Consider the following 17124-nt stretch of genomic DNA (forward strand, 5'->3'; position numbering starts at 1 on the left):
AACAACAACAAAAAAGAAGTTATACTAAAAACCTTAAAGGTAAAAATAAATAAATAACTTGACTCATTACCCAAAAGAACCATCAGTGAAGATCTTTCTAGATCTCCAAACAGACATGACATAGGCCAATGGGTAGGAGAATGAGTAGAGATGGGATGGAGGGCGTGGGCGGAGGAAGGGATAGAAGGAGAATGGGCTGGTATGGAGGTCAAGGGCGAGGAAGGAGTGAGCATCAACCACATTTTTTACTAAAATATCACAGAGAATTTCAACTTGACTTTAACAGAAGAAAACGAACCCTTCCCCCGCCTAAAAAAAATGTGCTGAACTTCCAACAAATATTTCTGCTTTTCTCTTTCTACCATGCCAGAGCCCTTCAACCATCTTCTACAACCTTTATTTAAGTAAAGACTGTGTGCAGGAATCTTACGTGTGGACCTACATCCAAGCTATCAAAAACAAACACAAAAAAATGGGGTTTCCTGACTGAGGCAAGGATGGAGGGAACCCACGGTCATTCACACCCCCACCCCCCGTGGTCCTCTGGGTACCTCCAGGCCTCCGCAGAAAACAGCTTGAGAACCAGAGCAATTCAAAGAAAAGTACCCACCAGGGGCGCCTGGGAGGCTCAGTCGGTTAAGCGACTGACTTGATTTCGGCTCAGGTCATGATCTCGTGGCTTCTCGGGTTCAAGCCCCACATCAGGCTCTGTGCGGGCACCACATAGCCTGCTTGGGATTCTCTCTCTACCTCTCTAGCTGCCCTCCCCCCCCCCCATACTGTTTCTGTCTCTCTCAAAAATAAATAAACTTAATTTTTTCTTTTAATTAAAAAAAAAAAAAGTTCCCACCAAAGGAAGGTACACCACCTGTCCCATGTCCCCTTTTCACCAGGCACCCAGGTGGTCAGTTTTGCAGCCGGGAAACTGGTCACCAACCTTCTCTATCTCCCCCCTCACATCCAATCGACCCCCGCGTTCTGCTCACTCTTCCTCCTGAACGGCTCGCAGACCCAAGGCACGTTACCCGCTCCCCTCGCTCGCGGCACTTAACCACCGTTGTGCTTCATCTCCTGGCTCGGTATCGGGACAGCCCTCGTCTGTGTTCCCTGTGAGACCCTAAGTCCCATAAGGGGAGAGAGCCGGTACCTTGGCTTACGGCCTTATCCTCAGCCGCCGGCACAGGACCGGGACAGAGCCCGGGCCCAGTCAGCCGCAGCCGGGGATAAAGAAGAGAAACGCAGGGATTAAATCAGCAGAGGGGAGGACAGTCCACGGATCGTTCTAGAAATCCATGTCAAAGATAGTTACTGCAGCCGAGCACCAAACTTAGCTCCGCTCCACTCGGCCACATCCAAAAGGAAACCTGACATCGCCTGGTTCCTGGCAACCGCAGGTGGTGCGCCGGGCACACCGGGGCTGACCACAGCTGGCTGCGTGGAACGAGCTCCCTCCTCCTGTGGCTCCTGGGGTCTCTCTCCTGCTCCTGGCCTGCTCCAGCAGGCTGCCCCTCCCCCAGGACCTGTGCCTATTCTAGAAGCCTCCAGACATATGCCTGCCCACCTGAGCATCCGACGGTCAGAAGCATACTGGTTTTGGGGAGAGAAGCAGGTCCCCTCCTGTCCTGAAGCCCAGCTGGTCATGGGGCACCGTCTGCCCTGTCCCCAAGCAGGCAGCAGCGGGGCTGGTTTCTGGGGTAGCTGGGTGGGGGGGTGGGGAGACCAGCCCAGGAAACCTTGGCACTTGCACCCCCACCCACCTTCAGCGAGTCTGTCTACTCAGTGCCCTGCAAGCGTCTTTTCAATCTGTCCGTCCTCTCCACTAGACCCCCATGGCCACGCCTGGGGTCCAGGCCGCCCCCGCTTCTCCCCTAGGTCCTTGGGTCAGCCTCCCTTGCACCTCCACGCTCCCAAGACAGCGACCCTTCGGTCCAAACGATAAGACCACATCGAAGCCCTGCTTCAAACCCCCATCACCCTGGAGAATAGCCCGAGCAGCCTCCCATGTACACTCCATTTGCCTCCACACTGGTATGAGAACAGCCAGAAAACCATGGTTCCGTAATCTCCCCAAAACCTGGGCACCACGCAAAGCCTGCCACAGGAGCATGGACACCTGAGGTGCGGCCCCCAGAACACTGTCCGGCAGGGAGAGTAGCGGGTGGGCGGCAACCGTGACTCCGTGGGTCTCACCAGGCACGTGCTCCGTGGAAGAGGCAGGATCCGAAAGGACGAGGATGCCACTGACGCGAAATAAGCAATCAGGCAAAACTATCGTATGGCGACAGGCGTCGGGGCTGTGGTAACCTGGAGGGGGACGAGGGCGCTGGACGTGGTCTGCTTCAGCTGGGTGCAGGCCGCTGTGTGTGAAAATCGGCTTATTTTGCACAGGGACACGGGTGCACACTCTGCAGGCACGGCACCTGCACGAGGCGTGTTTCCTAAAGCAACAGCCTTTGTGTACACACACAAAACCCACTCATCAGCACACATAACGAAAGAGAACGCCTCACTTATGACGGCCAAAAAATAGAAGTTTCCTAGGCAAGCAGAGCTCAGTAAGTTAAGCATCTGACTTCAGCTCAGGTCACGATCTATCTCACGGTTCGTGGGTTCAAGCCCTGCGTGGGACTCTGTGCTGACAGCTCAGAGCCCGGAGCCTGCTTAAGATTCGTTGTCTCCCTCTCTCTGCCCCTCCCCTGCTTGTGCTCTGTCTCTGCCTCTCAGAATAAAAAAAAAAATAAACATTTAAAAAAAAGAAAGAGGGGTGCCTGGGTGGCTCAGTCGGTTAAGCGTCCGACTTCAGCTCAGGTCACGATCTCACGGTCTGTGAGTTCGAGCCCCGCGTCGGGCTCTGGGCTGATGGCTCAGAGCCTGGAGCCTGCTTCCGATTCTGTGTCTCCCTCTCTCTCTGCCCCTCCCCCGTTCATGCTCTGTCTCTGTCTCAAAAATAAATAAACGTTAAAAAAAAATTTTTTTTTAAAAAGAAAGAAAGAAATCTCCTAGGCGAAAACAGAACGAACCTTCCCGTGGCTCCCCACCCTTCAGAAGCCCACACGCACATTCTGAGAGCGGCACACCTCCTCCAGGCGGCCCTCCCAAGGCCCCCACGCCACAGCAGCACCTCCTCTGAGCTCCCACAGCTGCACGCACACAGGGCTGTCTTACCACGCCATCACTGTCCTGTCCCAGATGTCCATCCACCAGCCAGACCCTCGGGGTCCAAACGCCCACCGTCACCCGGCCACACGGTATGCATTCACCAACCATGAGTGCAATGGCTCAGCCGCCTCCCCAGACTTGTAGAGCATGGCTGAAGCTTTTTCCCCCCAATTTTTAAATGTCTATTTATTTTTGAGGGGGGGGGGGAGAGTGTGCAGGGGAGGGGCAGAGATAGGAAGACCGAGGATCCAAAGCAGGCTCCACGCTATGAGCGCACAGCCCAGTGTGGGGCTGAGACTCACGAACCATGAGATCATGACCTGAGTGGAAATCAACAACTGGCTGCTTGGCCTGACTGAGCCACTCAGGCGCCCCGGGTGTGGCCTGAAGCTTAGTGTTTATTTCAGAACTTTCCAGATTTACTACTAAATCAAGGTGGAAAACCCCGGGTCACTCGCTGGGGGAGTTTAAAACTGATACAATGTGTGGTGATCTGGCAATAGTTAACCAAATTACAAAGGTTCACTCCCTGCCGCCCAGGAGTCCAAGTCTCGCATTTATCAAAGATCAGGCTTGACCACACAAAGCTGCTGTTTTTGTAGGTCAGAAAAGGCCACGTCTCAGCAATTCATACAATTTGAGCCAACATATCCATGCGTGTGTGCTAAATGATACACAAACAACAAGATTCACTGAGGTTCTGTCTCTCTTGGCAAAGGGGTGGACCGTCCCCCTGCCATAAATACCCACATACAGGGGACGGCCAGGAAACAGTATGCTGCTGTAGAAAGAAATAAAAGATTGGGAAGGGGCGCCTGGGTGGTTCAGTCAGTTAAGCGTCCTCCAACTTCGGCTCAGGTGATGACCTCGCGGTCTGTGAGTTCGAGCCCCACGTCGGGCTCTGTGCTGACAGCTCAGAGGCTGGAGCCTGCTTCAATTCTGTGTCTTCCTCTCTCTGGTCCCCCCCCCCCCCCACTCACGCTTTGTCTCCCTGTCTCTCAAGAATAAATAAACATTTTTAAAAACTTAAAAAAGAAAAAAGAAAAAAGAAAAGATTGGGAAAATCTTGGGGCACCTGGGTGGCATAGTCAGTTAAGCAGCCGACTCTTGACTTCGGCTCAGGTCATGATCTCGCGGTTCATGAGTTCGAGCCCCACGTCGGGCTCTGCGATCACAGCACAGAGCCTGCTTTGGATCCTCTGTCTCCCTCTTTCTGGCCCTCTCACGCTCGCACACTCTCACTCTCTCTCTCCCCCTCTCTCTCAAAAATAAATCGTTAAAAAAAAAAAAAAAAGGCCGCACTTCAATGTACTAATGTAGAGAGGTGTCCCTGGCAACATTACCGAGAACAAATGCAATTTGCAGTTTGTATGGTATCCTTCCCTTTTGTTTTAAAAGTTGGAGGAAAAATAGAAGTATAAACATATAAATTTACAATATCACTACGCATGTATGTACGTGTGCACACATTTGCTCTTTGAGCACAAAGTAACTCTGGAAACACACACAAGAAACTGGTAATACGTAGTTGCTTCTAGAAGGAGAATGGGCAGAGGGCATCTTTTCACCCACACCCTTTTGTGCCGAGCCAGCATGTCACCCAGCCAAATACAAAAAGAAATTCAGAGGAAAGAGAAGAAGCCAGCCCTTCCCGGGAACGGCACACAGATGCTCACCAGGGCGCGTAGGAGGCCGCTATGAAGAAGTAGATGACCATGCGGTCGAACATGTGCAGGCAACGTTCCACCATCCTGGAGCAGAGAAGGGTCAGGGTCAGGGTCAGGGTCCGGGTCCGGGTCCGGCTCTGGGTCAGGGCCCCAGAGCCACACCCTGGACAAACATGCTTCCCCGCAGGTGTGGAAGAGTCCGGGCTGGGGGTGGGCTCACCTCTACCCAGCCACGACCCTTGGGCTTCCAGGTCCCTATCTGTGAGTGACCAGAGTAGTGGTTTTCAAACCAGTCTCCCCATGACCCTGGGGGTTGAATGGAGAACCCCCGCAGGTCTCTCGGAGGACCCCCCCCCTTCTCCTGAAGGGTAAGGATGGACCCCCTCGCCTGCACTTGAATCACGGCAACTCTGCATTTTGGCGCTTTTTTTTTTTTTTTTAGTTTATTTATTTATTTTGAGAGAGACACACACATATGTGTTCACATAAAAAAGAGAAAGAGAGGCAAGCAGGGGAGGGGCAGAGAGAGGCGGGGGGTGGGGGGGAGGCGGGGGAGAGAATTCCAAACAGGCTCTGGGTTCGTCAGCACAGAACCGGATGTGGGGCTCGAACTCATGAACCACGAGATCATGACCTGAGCCAAAATCAAGAGTCAGACCCTTAACTGACTGAGGCACTCAGGCGCCCCTGCATTTTGGCTTTATACACTGGGCTTTTCAAAAGATTTCAAATGATGAACGAATTTGGTGGTTAAAACAAAACGCAACACCAACAAAACCATGTGCCCCCCGCCGAAAACTATGCGCTCCCTCCGACCTCAAAGACCCTCTGGGTCCTGGCATCCTGGTTCAGATCCAGGCTCTGGAGCCAGAAGGCCTGGGTTCGAGTCCCAACCTTACCACTTATGGACTGTATGACCTTGACCTAGCTCCTCACCATCTCTCAGCCTCGGCTCTCTCATCTGTCAAGCAGGGAGGATACCCACAGCCTGTCACGGGCTGGCCGTGAGGGTTAAGTGAGTTGGTACTTTGCACGCCTAAGAAGTACTCAACAAACACTGGCTGTTTTTGTTGTGACCTCACATTGAGGAGCAAACTGGAGTCCTCCATATGTTTGCCCGGTGTGGTAACCAACCTCCAAAATGGTGCCCGAAGAGCCCCACCTTCTGATAAGCCCACCCATGTGTAGCCCCCTCCCACGATGAATAAGGCAAACACATGTAACCAACAGGGGGCTGCGGAAAGGATGGAGTGTAATTTCTGAGTCTAGATCCTAAAAGATATTATCGCCTCTGCCTTGTCCTCTTGGAACACTAACTTTGGGAGAAATGAGCCACATGTCTGTGGAGAGGCCCATGTGGGAAGCACTGAGCACCCCGTAAACATCCAGCAGCAACCTGCCAACCAGGTGAGGGAGCCACCTTGCAAGCGGCCCCAGCCCCAGCCAAGCCTTCAGATGAGAGCAGCCCCGAGGCCCAGCACCTTGACTCCCCCAGAGATCGAGAACCACAGCCGGGCAGTTAAGCTCCTGAAATCCTGACTCCGAAGCTTTGGGAGATAGCCAAGGTTTCCAGTTACTCAAAACCTCTGTGATTTAGGGTCATGCGTTACAGAGTGATAGGTAACTAATACAAGGCGTGGTTCTGTCCAGCAAACTTCAGCTCTCAATAAATCCGACCAGTGATTCTATATATGATTTAACTTCACGTCTCCCTAGAAATAAAAGCGGTAACAACAGGTAGTCCGTATAGGGCAGGGACCATAAGCAGAGCACTGGTCTAAGCAATTTGTGACCAATAACTCTTTAATCCCGCCTGGAAGATAGGTACTATTATGTTCATCCACTCCGTGACAGATGTGGACAGCCACGGGCAACACAGTGACACCACTGGTTATGCGGGCAGTAACTTCAACACACAAGAGGACACACAGTATGGCTGCTTTATATGAGGTCTCCAGAGGAGTCAGATTCACAGAGACAGAAGGCAGGATGGGGGGTGCCAGGGGCTGGCGGAGGGGTGGGGAATGAGTGTTTAAAGGGGACAGAGCTTCAGTTCCAGAAGACGAAGAAAGTTCTGGAGATGCTGGTGGTGACTGCACAACCATGTGACTGTGTTTAATGCCCCTGAGAGGGACACCTAAGCCTGGTCAAGATAGTCAATTTACATTATGTGTATTCACCACAGTGTTTTTAAAAATTAAAAGCAAAGAGGGGCGCCTGGGTGGGTCAGTCGGTGAAGTGTCCGACTTCAGCTCAGGTCATGATCTCACGGTTCGTGAGCTCAGGCCCCGCGTCGGACTCTCTGCTGTCATCACAGAACCCTCTTGGGGTCCTCTGTCCCCCTCTCTCTCTGCCACTCCCCCACATGTGCTCTCTGTCCCTCAAAAATGAACATTAAAAAAAAGGGGGGGGGCGCCTGGGTGGCGCAGTCGGTTAAGCGTCCGACTTCAGCCAGGTCACGATCTCGCGGTCCGTGAGTTCAAGCCCCGCGTCGGGCTCTGGGCTGATGGCTCAGAGCCTGGAGCCTGCTTCCGATTCTGTGTCTCCCTCTCTCTCTGCCCCTCCCCCGTTCATGCTCTGTCTCTCTCTGTCCCAAAAATAAATAAACGTTAAAAAAAATAATAATAAAAATAAAAATTAAAAAAAGAGGGGTGCCTGGGTGGCTCAGTCGATTGAGCATCTGACTTGTGACTTCAGCTCAGGTCATGATCTCACGGTTCAGGGGATTGAGCCCCACATCGGACTCTGCGCTGAGCTTGGAGCCTGCTTAACATTCTCTTTGACACTCTCCCTGCTCACTCGCACTCTCTTTCTCCAAAATTAAAAAGAAGAAGGGGCGCCTGGGTGGCGCAGTTGGTTGAGCGTCCGACTTCAGCCGGGTCACGATCTCGCGGTCTGTGAGTTCGAGCCCCGCATCAGGCTCTGGGCTGATGGCTCGGAGCCTGGAGCCTGTTTCCGATTCTGTGTCTCCCTCTCTCTCTTCCCCTCCCCCGTTCATGCTCTGTCTCTCTCTGTCCCAAAAATAAATAAAAAACATTGAAAAAAAATTTTTCAAAATTAAAAAGAAGAAGAAGAAAAAAATGAGTAACAAAAATAAATACAAACCCCAGACTAACGCCTATACCACAGAACTACTGAAGAGATCAGGGGTGATGTCTGCACAGGACCCGGAACCCGGGGTGGTGCCCACAAGGGTCAAAGGTCATTCTGACGGTTCGAGGATCTCTTGGAACGACCCTGGGAGCTGGGGGGCTGGCTCTCCGAGGTGCCCACAGGGGAGCAAACGAGCCTCATGTGGGTGAGGTGATCTGCCCAGGCGGGATCCGGACCCAGCCCGCAGAGGCAAAGATCACCGTCCCGGGCCCCTCCTGGCTCAGCCAGCCGCGCCCCCTGCCCTGGCCACCCCGCCTGGCACACACCCCCTCCCGTGGGCCAGGCGGAACGCACCTGAGGTGTCTCTTCTTCCAGGAGATCGTGTGGAACACAGTGGACACCACGAACAGCCCACAGAGGCCGAGGCCGTAGATCCAGGCAGAGATGGTCTCCCAGTCATCATCCGACAGTAAGTAGAGGTTGGAGCTGCCGAGGATGCTGGGAATGATCCAGAGCTGGAAGCAGAGTGGAAACAGGTGTTGCGGGACCAGCCTCCCGTGTGGAATCCGGGGAGGGACGGAGGCCCCGAGCCTCCTTGGGCACGCCGCCCACCCTTTCCTCTAGGTCCACACTGCCCATCGGAACCTCCCTCCGAGGTGGTAACATCCCAGACCCCCACCATCTGATACGGGAGCCACCAGGCACCAGTGGCCACTGAGCACTCGAACCGTGACTGCAGCAGTGAGGTAGCGAATTTTTAGTTCTATTTCGTGGCGATCGATCTCAGTTTGTTTCAGCAGCCCACGGAGCCGGCGGCCACCACATGGGGCAGCACAGCCCTAGAGAAGGTCACGGTACACACGTAGTCCCCGCCTCCTGAAGAAAACGTCCCTCCCCACCAGGTCCGCCTGGAAAACCCCTCACTCATCACATCCTGGTTTATCGATCACTTCCCAAGAGAAGTCTAGAACTCTCCGAAGCACTGGGGGCAGGGAGTCCCAGAACGTGCGCCCAATTCTGTGTGCCGGGAGCACTGTTTCTAAAGAAAGGTCTCTGGCAACACCAGCCAACAGAAGGATAACAGCAGTCCCAGAGGTCATTTGAGATGTCCTGGCAAGCCACGTTTTTAAAAGGAAAAACAGGTGGAGTTAATGTCAATACTTTATCTGTTCAGCCCGACAGGTCCACAAGACCACGTAATTAACATACATATTTTGAGGAGACATTTTACATCCTGTCTTTCCTGCCAGGTCTTCCCGAGTCGGTGCGTACGTCGCACGCACAGCACGTCTCCAATCAGACGAGCTGCACGTCAAGTGCGCAACAGCCACACGGGGCCAGTGGCTACCGAGCTGGACAGGGGAGGTCTAGGTCTTTCGTTATTCTCAAAGGGATCCACTGCCCAGAGGGTTTCTCAGGCGAGGCTGGGGTGGAGTCGGTGAATATTCCAAGCAGACGGAACATCGTTTGCAAAGGCATGGAGGTGTACCTTCTATCCAGGAAACAGCGCATTCAGGTGCTGGAACCTGAGGGGAAGAGCGTGGCAGTGGGAGGTGGGCCGACACATGAGCTAAGACCTGCCCGGGAGCTCGTAACGGAGTCCAGATGCTGTACAGGTACTAGGGAGCCACTGAAGGTTCGAAGAGCAAAAAGGGAGGCCTGCTCAGCACCACAGTCCAATTTCCCCAAATGGCCTTCCCTCGAGATCCCACTCACTCTTCCAAGGGCCCCAGAGGACTTGATGTCAGCAGGGACATCACCGTGGAATGGAGATGTCGAGTCTCGCCAAGGGCAAAGAGCCTGCCTCCCCCTGCACCTGGAAGCGTCCCCCTCTCAGCTCTCGGCCCCCCAAAAGCCAACTCACAGCATGGGTGGCACAGTTGGCTGCATGTTCGTACTCGGTGGGCTGGTACCTCTTGTGGGCGGGGACTCGGTGGTTCATGAACCTGGAACGAGAGACATAATTCTTGGAAGCTGGGCCAGGAAGCCAGGAGCAGCTGTGGTCACAGGATCCCCAGGAGGCCCGAAGACCAGGTCCCTCTAGTGGGAAAAAAGATCCCTCCCCTCCCCATCGCCCCTCCTCTGCCTCTCCCTCCCTTCTTTCCCACCCCCTTTTCCCTCCCACCTTCCTCCCCCTGCGACCCCTCTTTCCTATCTTCCTCCTCCCCTCCCCCTCCCTTCCTCTTACACTTTGTTTGGACTACCCAATACTTTGTGCCTAATCCCCAGTGTGGCATTTGTTGCACAACTTTGCTAAATACAGCGTTCTCTCCATTTCCTGTTGCTCATTTTCCTTACTGACACACAGACAGCTCCCCATGGGCACAGCCCAACCCATTCTTACTTGCACACCCACCGGAATAACCACCACCCGGGAGGGGGCTGAGCTCAGAAAGCACCCTTAGGCCCCCTCCCAGTGACTCTCTTCCCTCAAGGAAATCGCCCTCTGACACTGTCCTCATAGATTAGCTTGGCCTGCTCTTGAACTTCCCATCAATGGGATCACACAGCACAGACCCTTCTTTGTCGGGCTGCTTTGGCCGCGAGACTCATTCATGTTGCTGGACGCAGTGATGGACCGTGTTCATCGCCGTACGGAATTCCACACACAGTTACGCCCCCCATCTACTGGACGTGGACTTTCCAGTTTGGGGCCATCGTGGGGAACTCTGCCTCGTGACCATCCGTGTGCACATCCTCGGTGACCATCTGCCCTCACTTCTGCCGGACGCAGATGCACACGTGGAACAGCCAGTTGACTGTCTTAAGCAATATGCATTCCTGGTGTTCCAGAGTCCTTGGGGAGATTCCTCGGCCCCTCCAGTCTCTCCTTTGTCCCGCAGTGGAGCTCCGAAAGCACAAAAGGAGCCCATTTCACGGAGGGAAAGCTACCGCCATGAGGGTAGGGAGCGACACCCCCAGGGGGTCCGGCACTCAGCCTGGGTCCGGCAGGCAGGACTCCGCACAGGGGTATCCAAATCAGGCTGGGAAGGCAGGCCTGGCAGGGCGGGGAAGGGGCGTCCGAGAGCCGGGGGGTGAGGTCTGCAAGCACCTGGCTGGCAAGCTGGACCAGCCTGGCAGGGGTCACCTCCTTGGCCCACACGGGCTCAGGATCAGGAAAACGGGCAGTTCCCCCGTTCGTCTCAGACTCACACACCGAGCTTCTGTATGCAGCTGTCATGCTAGCACAGCTCACCGAGACTTTACCGAGCACTTTCTATATGCCGGTACCACGCCAGTGCGGATCACAGCGCATTTATTGAATGCCTTCTGGGGGCTGGACCTATGCCAGTGAAGTTCACAGGGCATTTATGGAGCAGGTTCCATAGGCTGGATCCATGCCAAGTACACTTCACTGAGGATGTGCCAGCGCCTCCTCCGCCATACAGACCACAGAGCACCTATTAAGCACCTTCTGTATGCCGGCTCTACACTCAGAACACGGGACAGAGGGTTGAGACGAGCTCCTCAAGGAGCTCACGGTCCAGAAGGCACGGGATCCAGGCAGAAATCCTGACACCGCGTGATTAATGCTTCTCGTCCTTTCGGGAAACACTGGAGAACACCTACTACGTGCTGGCTGGGATTAGAGGAGGAGCACAGCACAGGGTGAAGGCTGCGGAGAGGGGAGAGGGCTCCCAGGGCACAGGCTCAGCACGACGCCTGAGGCACCTGCCTCCGCAGCGCACACCGCAAACAGATGTTGAGGGATGACGGAGGAGTTCACCAGGCGGAGAGGAAAGGGTGCTCCTGGCCCGGGGACCGGCAGACGGGAGTGTGCAGGGCGGGTGTGGAGGCTGGAAAGGCTGGGGTGTCTCCCAGGGGCTGACATTGCCATACGCTGCCTGACACACACTGCGTCTGGTTTTCCTGTGCTGGCCCCTCGGCACCTGGACAAGTCTCGGGGTCCACGGCTGCTCCCCCCACCCACCTGCCCTGACAGCTGTTCTCCACCTGCATCAGCTGGCAGTCACTCCACCTGTGACAAGGCCAGCGTCCTGCTGAGCCCATTACACAGATGAGAAAACCAAGACCTTACACAGCAAGCCCCAGGGCCAGGCATCTGAGCAGAGCTCGGTGCTCCAGGGCGCCAACCCCCACAGAGTCTGACACCCATGCAGGGGCAGACTCGACCCCGGAGCTGAGTCTCTGGGCTCAGGGTCACAGAGAAAGGGGTGGAGTCACCCCTGCAGCTGGGGACCCCCCCCAAAAAGCACAGCCTCCCCGGGAGGCCAAAACAACCAGCCCATCAGCTCACCTTCTCCAGGAAGAAGCTGTCAGTGGCCAAGAGTGGGTTAAGAAGGGATACTTAATAGGACAACCAAAGCAGTGTTACGGGCTGGACTGTGTCTCCCCCAAATTCCTACGTTGATGATTCTAACCCCCAGCACCCCAGAAAGTGACCGCATTTGGCAACAGAGCCATTGCAGATATTATCAGTTAAGATGAGGTTCCCCTGGAGGAGGGCGATCCCCTGGTCTGTTACAACGAGGGTCCCCGTGGGAGGACGGTGACACAGAGTGGAAGCCCACGTGACGGTGATGGCAGAGACTGCAGTGACGTGTCCACATGCCAAGGGATAGTGAGGGTTGCTGAAGCTACCAGGAGCTGGGAGCCAGACACAGAGGCTCCTCCTTCAGAGCCTCCAGAAGGAATCCACCCTCCTGACACCCCGATTTTGGACTTCTGGTTTCCAGAGCTGGGAGACCAGATTTCTATATGTTTGAGGCCACAAAGCGCATGGTCATTTACTACAGCTCTAGAGACACGAACACAGGGATGCACGGTGTTAATTTTGATAGATTCTGCCCCAAAGCCCCCCACGGCGCTGTGCCAACTGGGCGAGGGGGCGGGCAGAGGTCAACTGGGCAGGGACACAGCTGACGCCTTTCTCCAAGGTGGGAAACCAGGTCTGGGGCTGAGGAAGTTCCCATCCACCTGTCGCCGACTTTAACAAACACCAATAAGCCGCCCACAGTGCCAGCCTCATGGGTCCAAGAGCGACATTGCGTTGCCGCGGTGACCCATGATGGGCAATCCCTTATTTGTTTCTGGGTTCCACAAAACCCTCCTTGTCTCTGCCCCGCGCTGCAGCCACTGAATGGGGAGAAAGGCGGACAGAGAAAAAGGCCGGCAGACCAGGCCCCGGGGCCGGGGGCAAACACCCAAGAAACAGTTCCCACAACCCTCCAGAACCAAGAACTTTTTCTTTACCCTCCTTGTGGCCTAATTTTTTTCTTTCTTTCCTTTTCCTTTTTTTTTTTTTTTTTTTTTTTTTTTTTTTTTTTTGCTACTCTGTGTTATGAGTTTGGGCAAATGTAGATGGGCGTGTGACCACCACCACCATCAAGATTAAGAACAGACCCCTTCGTCCCTCCCAAAATGCTCGCACGCCCCGGGGACCCAACATCTGTTCCCGGCCCCGTTACTGCTGCTCTGGTCTCTGCCCCAACAGCTTTGCCTTTCCAGAATGTCGTGTAAATGGAGCAACACAGTCATACCACAGCGTGTTGTTATGTTTTTTACTTTAATATCTAAAAAGAATTTATTTTAATTTTTTAAATTTTTTTTTTGATAGAGTATCAGAGCATGAGTGGGGGAGAGGCAGAGAGAGACACAGAATCCAAAGCAGGTTCCAGGCTCCGAGCTGTCAGCACAGAGCCCGATCTGGTTTTCGAACCCATGAACCATGAGATCATGACCTGAGCAGAAGACGGACGCTCAACCGACTGAGCCACCCAGGCACCCCAGAAAGAATTTATTTTAGAAAGTCAAAGCACATTCCCAGATGGAAGGAAACTTTCCATGACAAGCAGGGATTTACGTATTTATTTAAAATGTGTCTAAGACAGGGGCGCCTGGGTGGCGCAGTCGGTTAAGCGCCCGACTTCAGCCAGGTCACGATCTCGCGGTCCGTGAGTTCGAGCCCCGCGTCAGGCTTGCATCAGGCTCTGGGCTGATGGCTCAGAGCCTGGAGCCTGTTTCTGATTCTGTGTCTCCCTCTCTCTCTGCCCCTCCCCCGTTCATGCTCTGTCTCTCTCTGTCCCAAAAATAAATAAACGTTGAAAAAAAAAATAATAAAAAAATAAAATGTGTCTAAGACAAACACATTTTATACAAGAAGAAAACAGACCCTCCTAGATGGTGTATTCCCATTCTTGGCAAATTATTTTTAAAACTTCCATCCTTTTTTTCTTTTTCCTTCTGTATAGACTTTTCACTGCTGAGCACTATTCCACTGTCTGGACGTACAACAGCTTGTTTATCCGTTCCCCAGGAGAGGGATAAGGGAGTCATTTTTAACAGAGGAAACACAGATAAAATATAGAATGTTCTAGAACAGAGCTGACAGATAGCAACCTTCAAGATTGGGGGAAGTTTCTCTTAAAAGAGTTGATATCCCCAGCAGGCTGTCACTAGTTAAACTAAAGGAGGGAAAGAGGCCCTCCCCTCTGGAGAACACAATCCCCATTCTGCGGCCAGCCCTACTGCTTAGATAACCACGTGGGCATGGCATTGGTGGGGTGTGGAGAGGGCAAATCCACGAGGAAAGCTCCCCGAGTCAGAGCTGGCAGGGAGGCAAGGGCATAGGCTGAATTCCCATCCTGAACAGGACAGAGCAGGGACTTTGGAGCTTGGCACAGCTGGGTGGAAAATCTCCGCACAGTCACTGAGGTGCTCTGAGACCTAGGAGAAGTTACCTAATGTCTCTAGGCTGCAGCTCCCTTGCATGTCTAAGGAGAAACTACTACCTATCCTACAGATACCATGAGATAATATGGCTCAAGAGCCCACGCGGGAGTGCCTGACACGTACTGGTGCTCAAGGAATGGACATTCTTTTTGCCTCCTCCTGGAAAGCCCTGGTACCATTTACTTATTGGCAGCTGACCCGTCCCAGTACCTCACATTAAAGCCCACCACACCCTTGCAAAGTAGATATGATTATTCCAATTCGGAGATGAAGCTATAAGAGGTTAGGCCAGTTGTTCTCAGCCAACAAAACAGCTGCCCACCCTCCACGGCTTCTCTCTCCCCCAGTTCACCTCTCCACGCTGCGTACCTGCCAAGTTCTGTGGCTCCAGTTATGCAGATTATTGTGTTAGTCCTCAGATCAATTTTCTAGGTGTGCAAAACGGTTTGGGGCCGATCTAGCTGCATTTCAGGGATAAAAGAAGCAGAGAATTTCCGTGCTGCTCCGCCATCTTGGCCTCTATTTTTTTTATTCTAGGTCAGTGGTTCTCAATCTTGGCTGCACATGGATGGGTAGGTCCATCCATATGACAGGATATTACTCAGCCATAAAAAGGAAGGACATATTGATACCTGCTACACATACAAACCTCAACTACATGATGCTGAGTGAAAGAAGCCAGATACAAAAAATCACCTATTACAGGGGCGCCTGGGTGGCTCAGTCAGTTGAGCATCCGACTTTAGCTCAGGTCATGATTCCACAGTTTGTGGGTTTGAGCCCCACGTCGGGCTCTGTGCTGACAGCTCGGAGCCCAGAGCCTGCTTCAGATTCTGTGTCTCCCTCTCTCTTTGCTCCTTCCCCACTCGTGCTCGCTCGCTCTCTCTCTCTCTCTTTCTCTCTCTCTCTCTCAAGAACAATAAACTTAAAAATTTTTTTTGTTTAATTCTTTTAAGGGTCTTGAGGGAAGAAAAAGATGGACTGACTGCTTGTCAGACCCCAGCATTGTACCAAGGGCTGGATTTCTGGGCGAGAAAAGGGTGTCCTGAGATACATGCCGATGTGCTTGAGGATGAAGTGTCCGAATGTCTGCAGTTTAGCCTCAAAAGCTTCAGCGCCAAGAGGAAGTGATAAAGCCAACACAGCAAAAGGTTAACAGCCGGTGACTCTAAGTGAATGGCACTCGGGCAAGTTCATGGAACGTTTCTTGCAACTTTTGACTACAAGTTTGAAATTTTTCAAAATAAAAGGTTGGAAGGAAATTCTCTGATGCTAATGCTTTTATGATGTAAAGACTTAAACAACGAAGACCAGTCCTCTGCCAGGGCGTGATCTCACACCCATGATTGTCACACCGGAGACAGCAGAGGGAATTTCTGGAGACGGAAGCACATCAGGAGAGGAGGAGCAGGAAGGAGGAGGGGTGTTCAGAGGCAGGGAGGGAGCCCACCCGGCTGGAGTAGGAGCTGAGCCGGGGCAGGGGTCATGAGGTGATCCCTAGTGTTCCAGCATTCTCTGTGTCTCGCAGGTGAACCGAGTCATTGCCATCCTCCAGAACCATCCCCACCTTATTCTCCGGGAGCCCTGACCCTTCACTCAGCACATGGCTGCCCAGAGCAAAGGAATGCACTGAAGGATGGTATGTGGACTTCGGCTGTCTTCCCACATCACCCAACTATCACAGAGCTGGAAGAGCTGTCTCGGCACCTGCGAAACATTGCCTTATGCCCACAGCTCCCTAAAGACATTATGGATATACCTTGGTATTACAGACCCCAAATCTGAACATTCTTTGCCCAAATTTGGCTGCTTTTAACTGATCATGAAAAACAGAAAATAATGTGACTTTATTAAATCTTCTCATTGGCTCTCCCACGGTCCACAGGACAATAGCCATCCTTTCCAGTACATTTCCAATTAACTGACTGTGTAACTAGCTGGTGGGTAGGTGGGTAGGTAAGCAGACCAAAGAGAAGAAAATGCCTTCTCAGACAAATAACTAGTTAGGTAAATATTTGTCTGGAAGGATGGATGGATGAATGGATAAATGGGAAGTCTGGAGGATGGGTGGAGGGGATGGATGGATGGGGGATGGATGGACAGAGGGGAAGGATGGATAGATGGATGGATGGATGGATGGATGAGCTATTGGATGGCTGGTTGGATGGGTGGCATATGAATGATGGATGGAGGGATGGATGGATGGATGGATGGACAGGGAGATGGATACATGGGATGGATGAATGAAGGGGTAGGTGGATGAGTATGTGACTAGGAGAGATAGGCACGTAGCTTGGTAGAAACATAAAGAGGTAAGTGGATAAATAGAAGTCTGAATGGATGGAAGGATTGATGGCAGAAATTCGTTTTCCTTTCCTCCTTCCAAGATGAACACCAGAACACTTTCAAGTAAATCATGCTTTGCTGAAGCTTGGTGGCCTGGCTAATACAGCACTGGCATCCAGGAGATGCCTGTCCCCGTCCTTTATCAAAGTGGCAAATGCTTGGGTTT

General features: G+C 52.9%; 1 protein-coding gene across 9 annotated transcripts in view; it reads right to left on the minus strand.

The window, feature by feature from the left end:
• The window catches only part of LOC121017523 (monocyte to macrophage differentiation factor 2), a 131454-nt gene that overhangs the window by 94561 nt on the left and 19769 nt on the right, over positions 1-17124 (minus strand). For 5 of the 9 annotated variants that reach the window (XM_040455764.1, XM_040455766.1, XM_040455765.1 and 2 more), the window contains 3 exons: positions 9784-9865; positions 8274-8434; positions 4836-4910 (listed from right to left, as the gene is read on the minus strand). In XM_040455764.1, the coding sequence (XP_040311698.1) occupies positions 4836-4910; positions 8274-8434; positions 9784-9865 (318 nt within the window). Of the gene's footprint in view, positions 1-4835; positions 4911-8273; positions 8435-9128; positions 9446-9783; positions 9866-10107; positions 10227-10436; positions 10605-17124 lie in introns of those variants that run through there. The other 4 variants (XM_040455768.1, XM_040455769.1, XM_040455771.1 and 1 more) reach the window with 4 other exon arrangements.

The sequence above is a fragment of the Herpailurus yagouaroundi genome, unplaced genomic scaffold, assembly GCF_014898765.1.
Source record: "Herpailurus yagouaroundi ecotype Mexico unplaced genomic scaffold, PumYag 216, whole genome shotgun sequence".
NCBI lineage: Eukaryota > Metazoa > Chordata > Mammalia > Carnivora > Felidae > Herpailurus > Herpailurus yagouaroundi.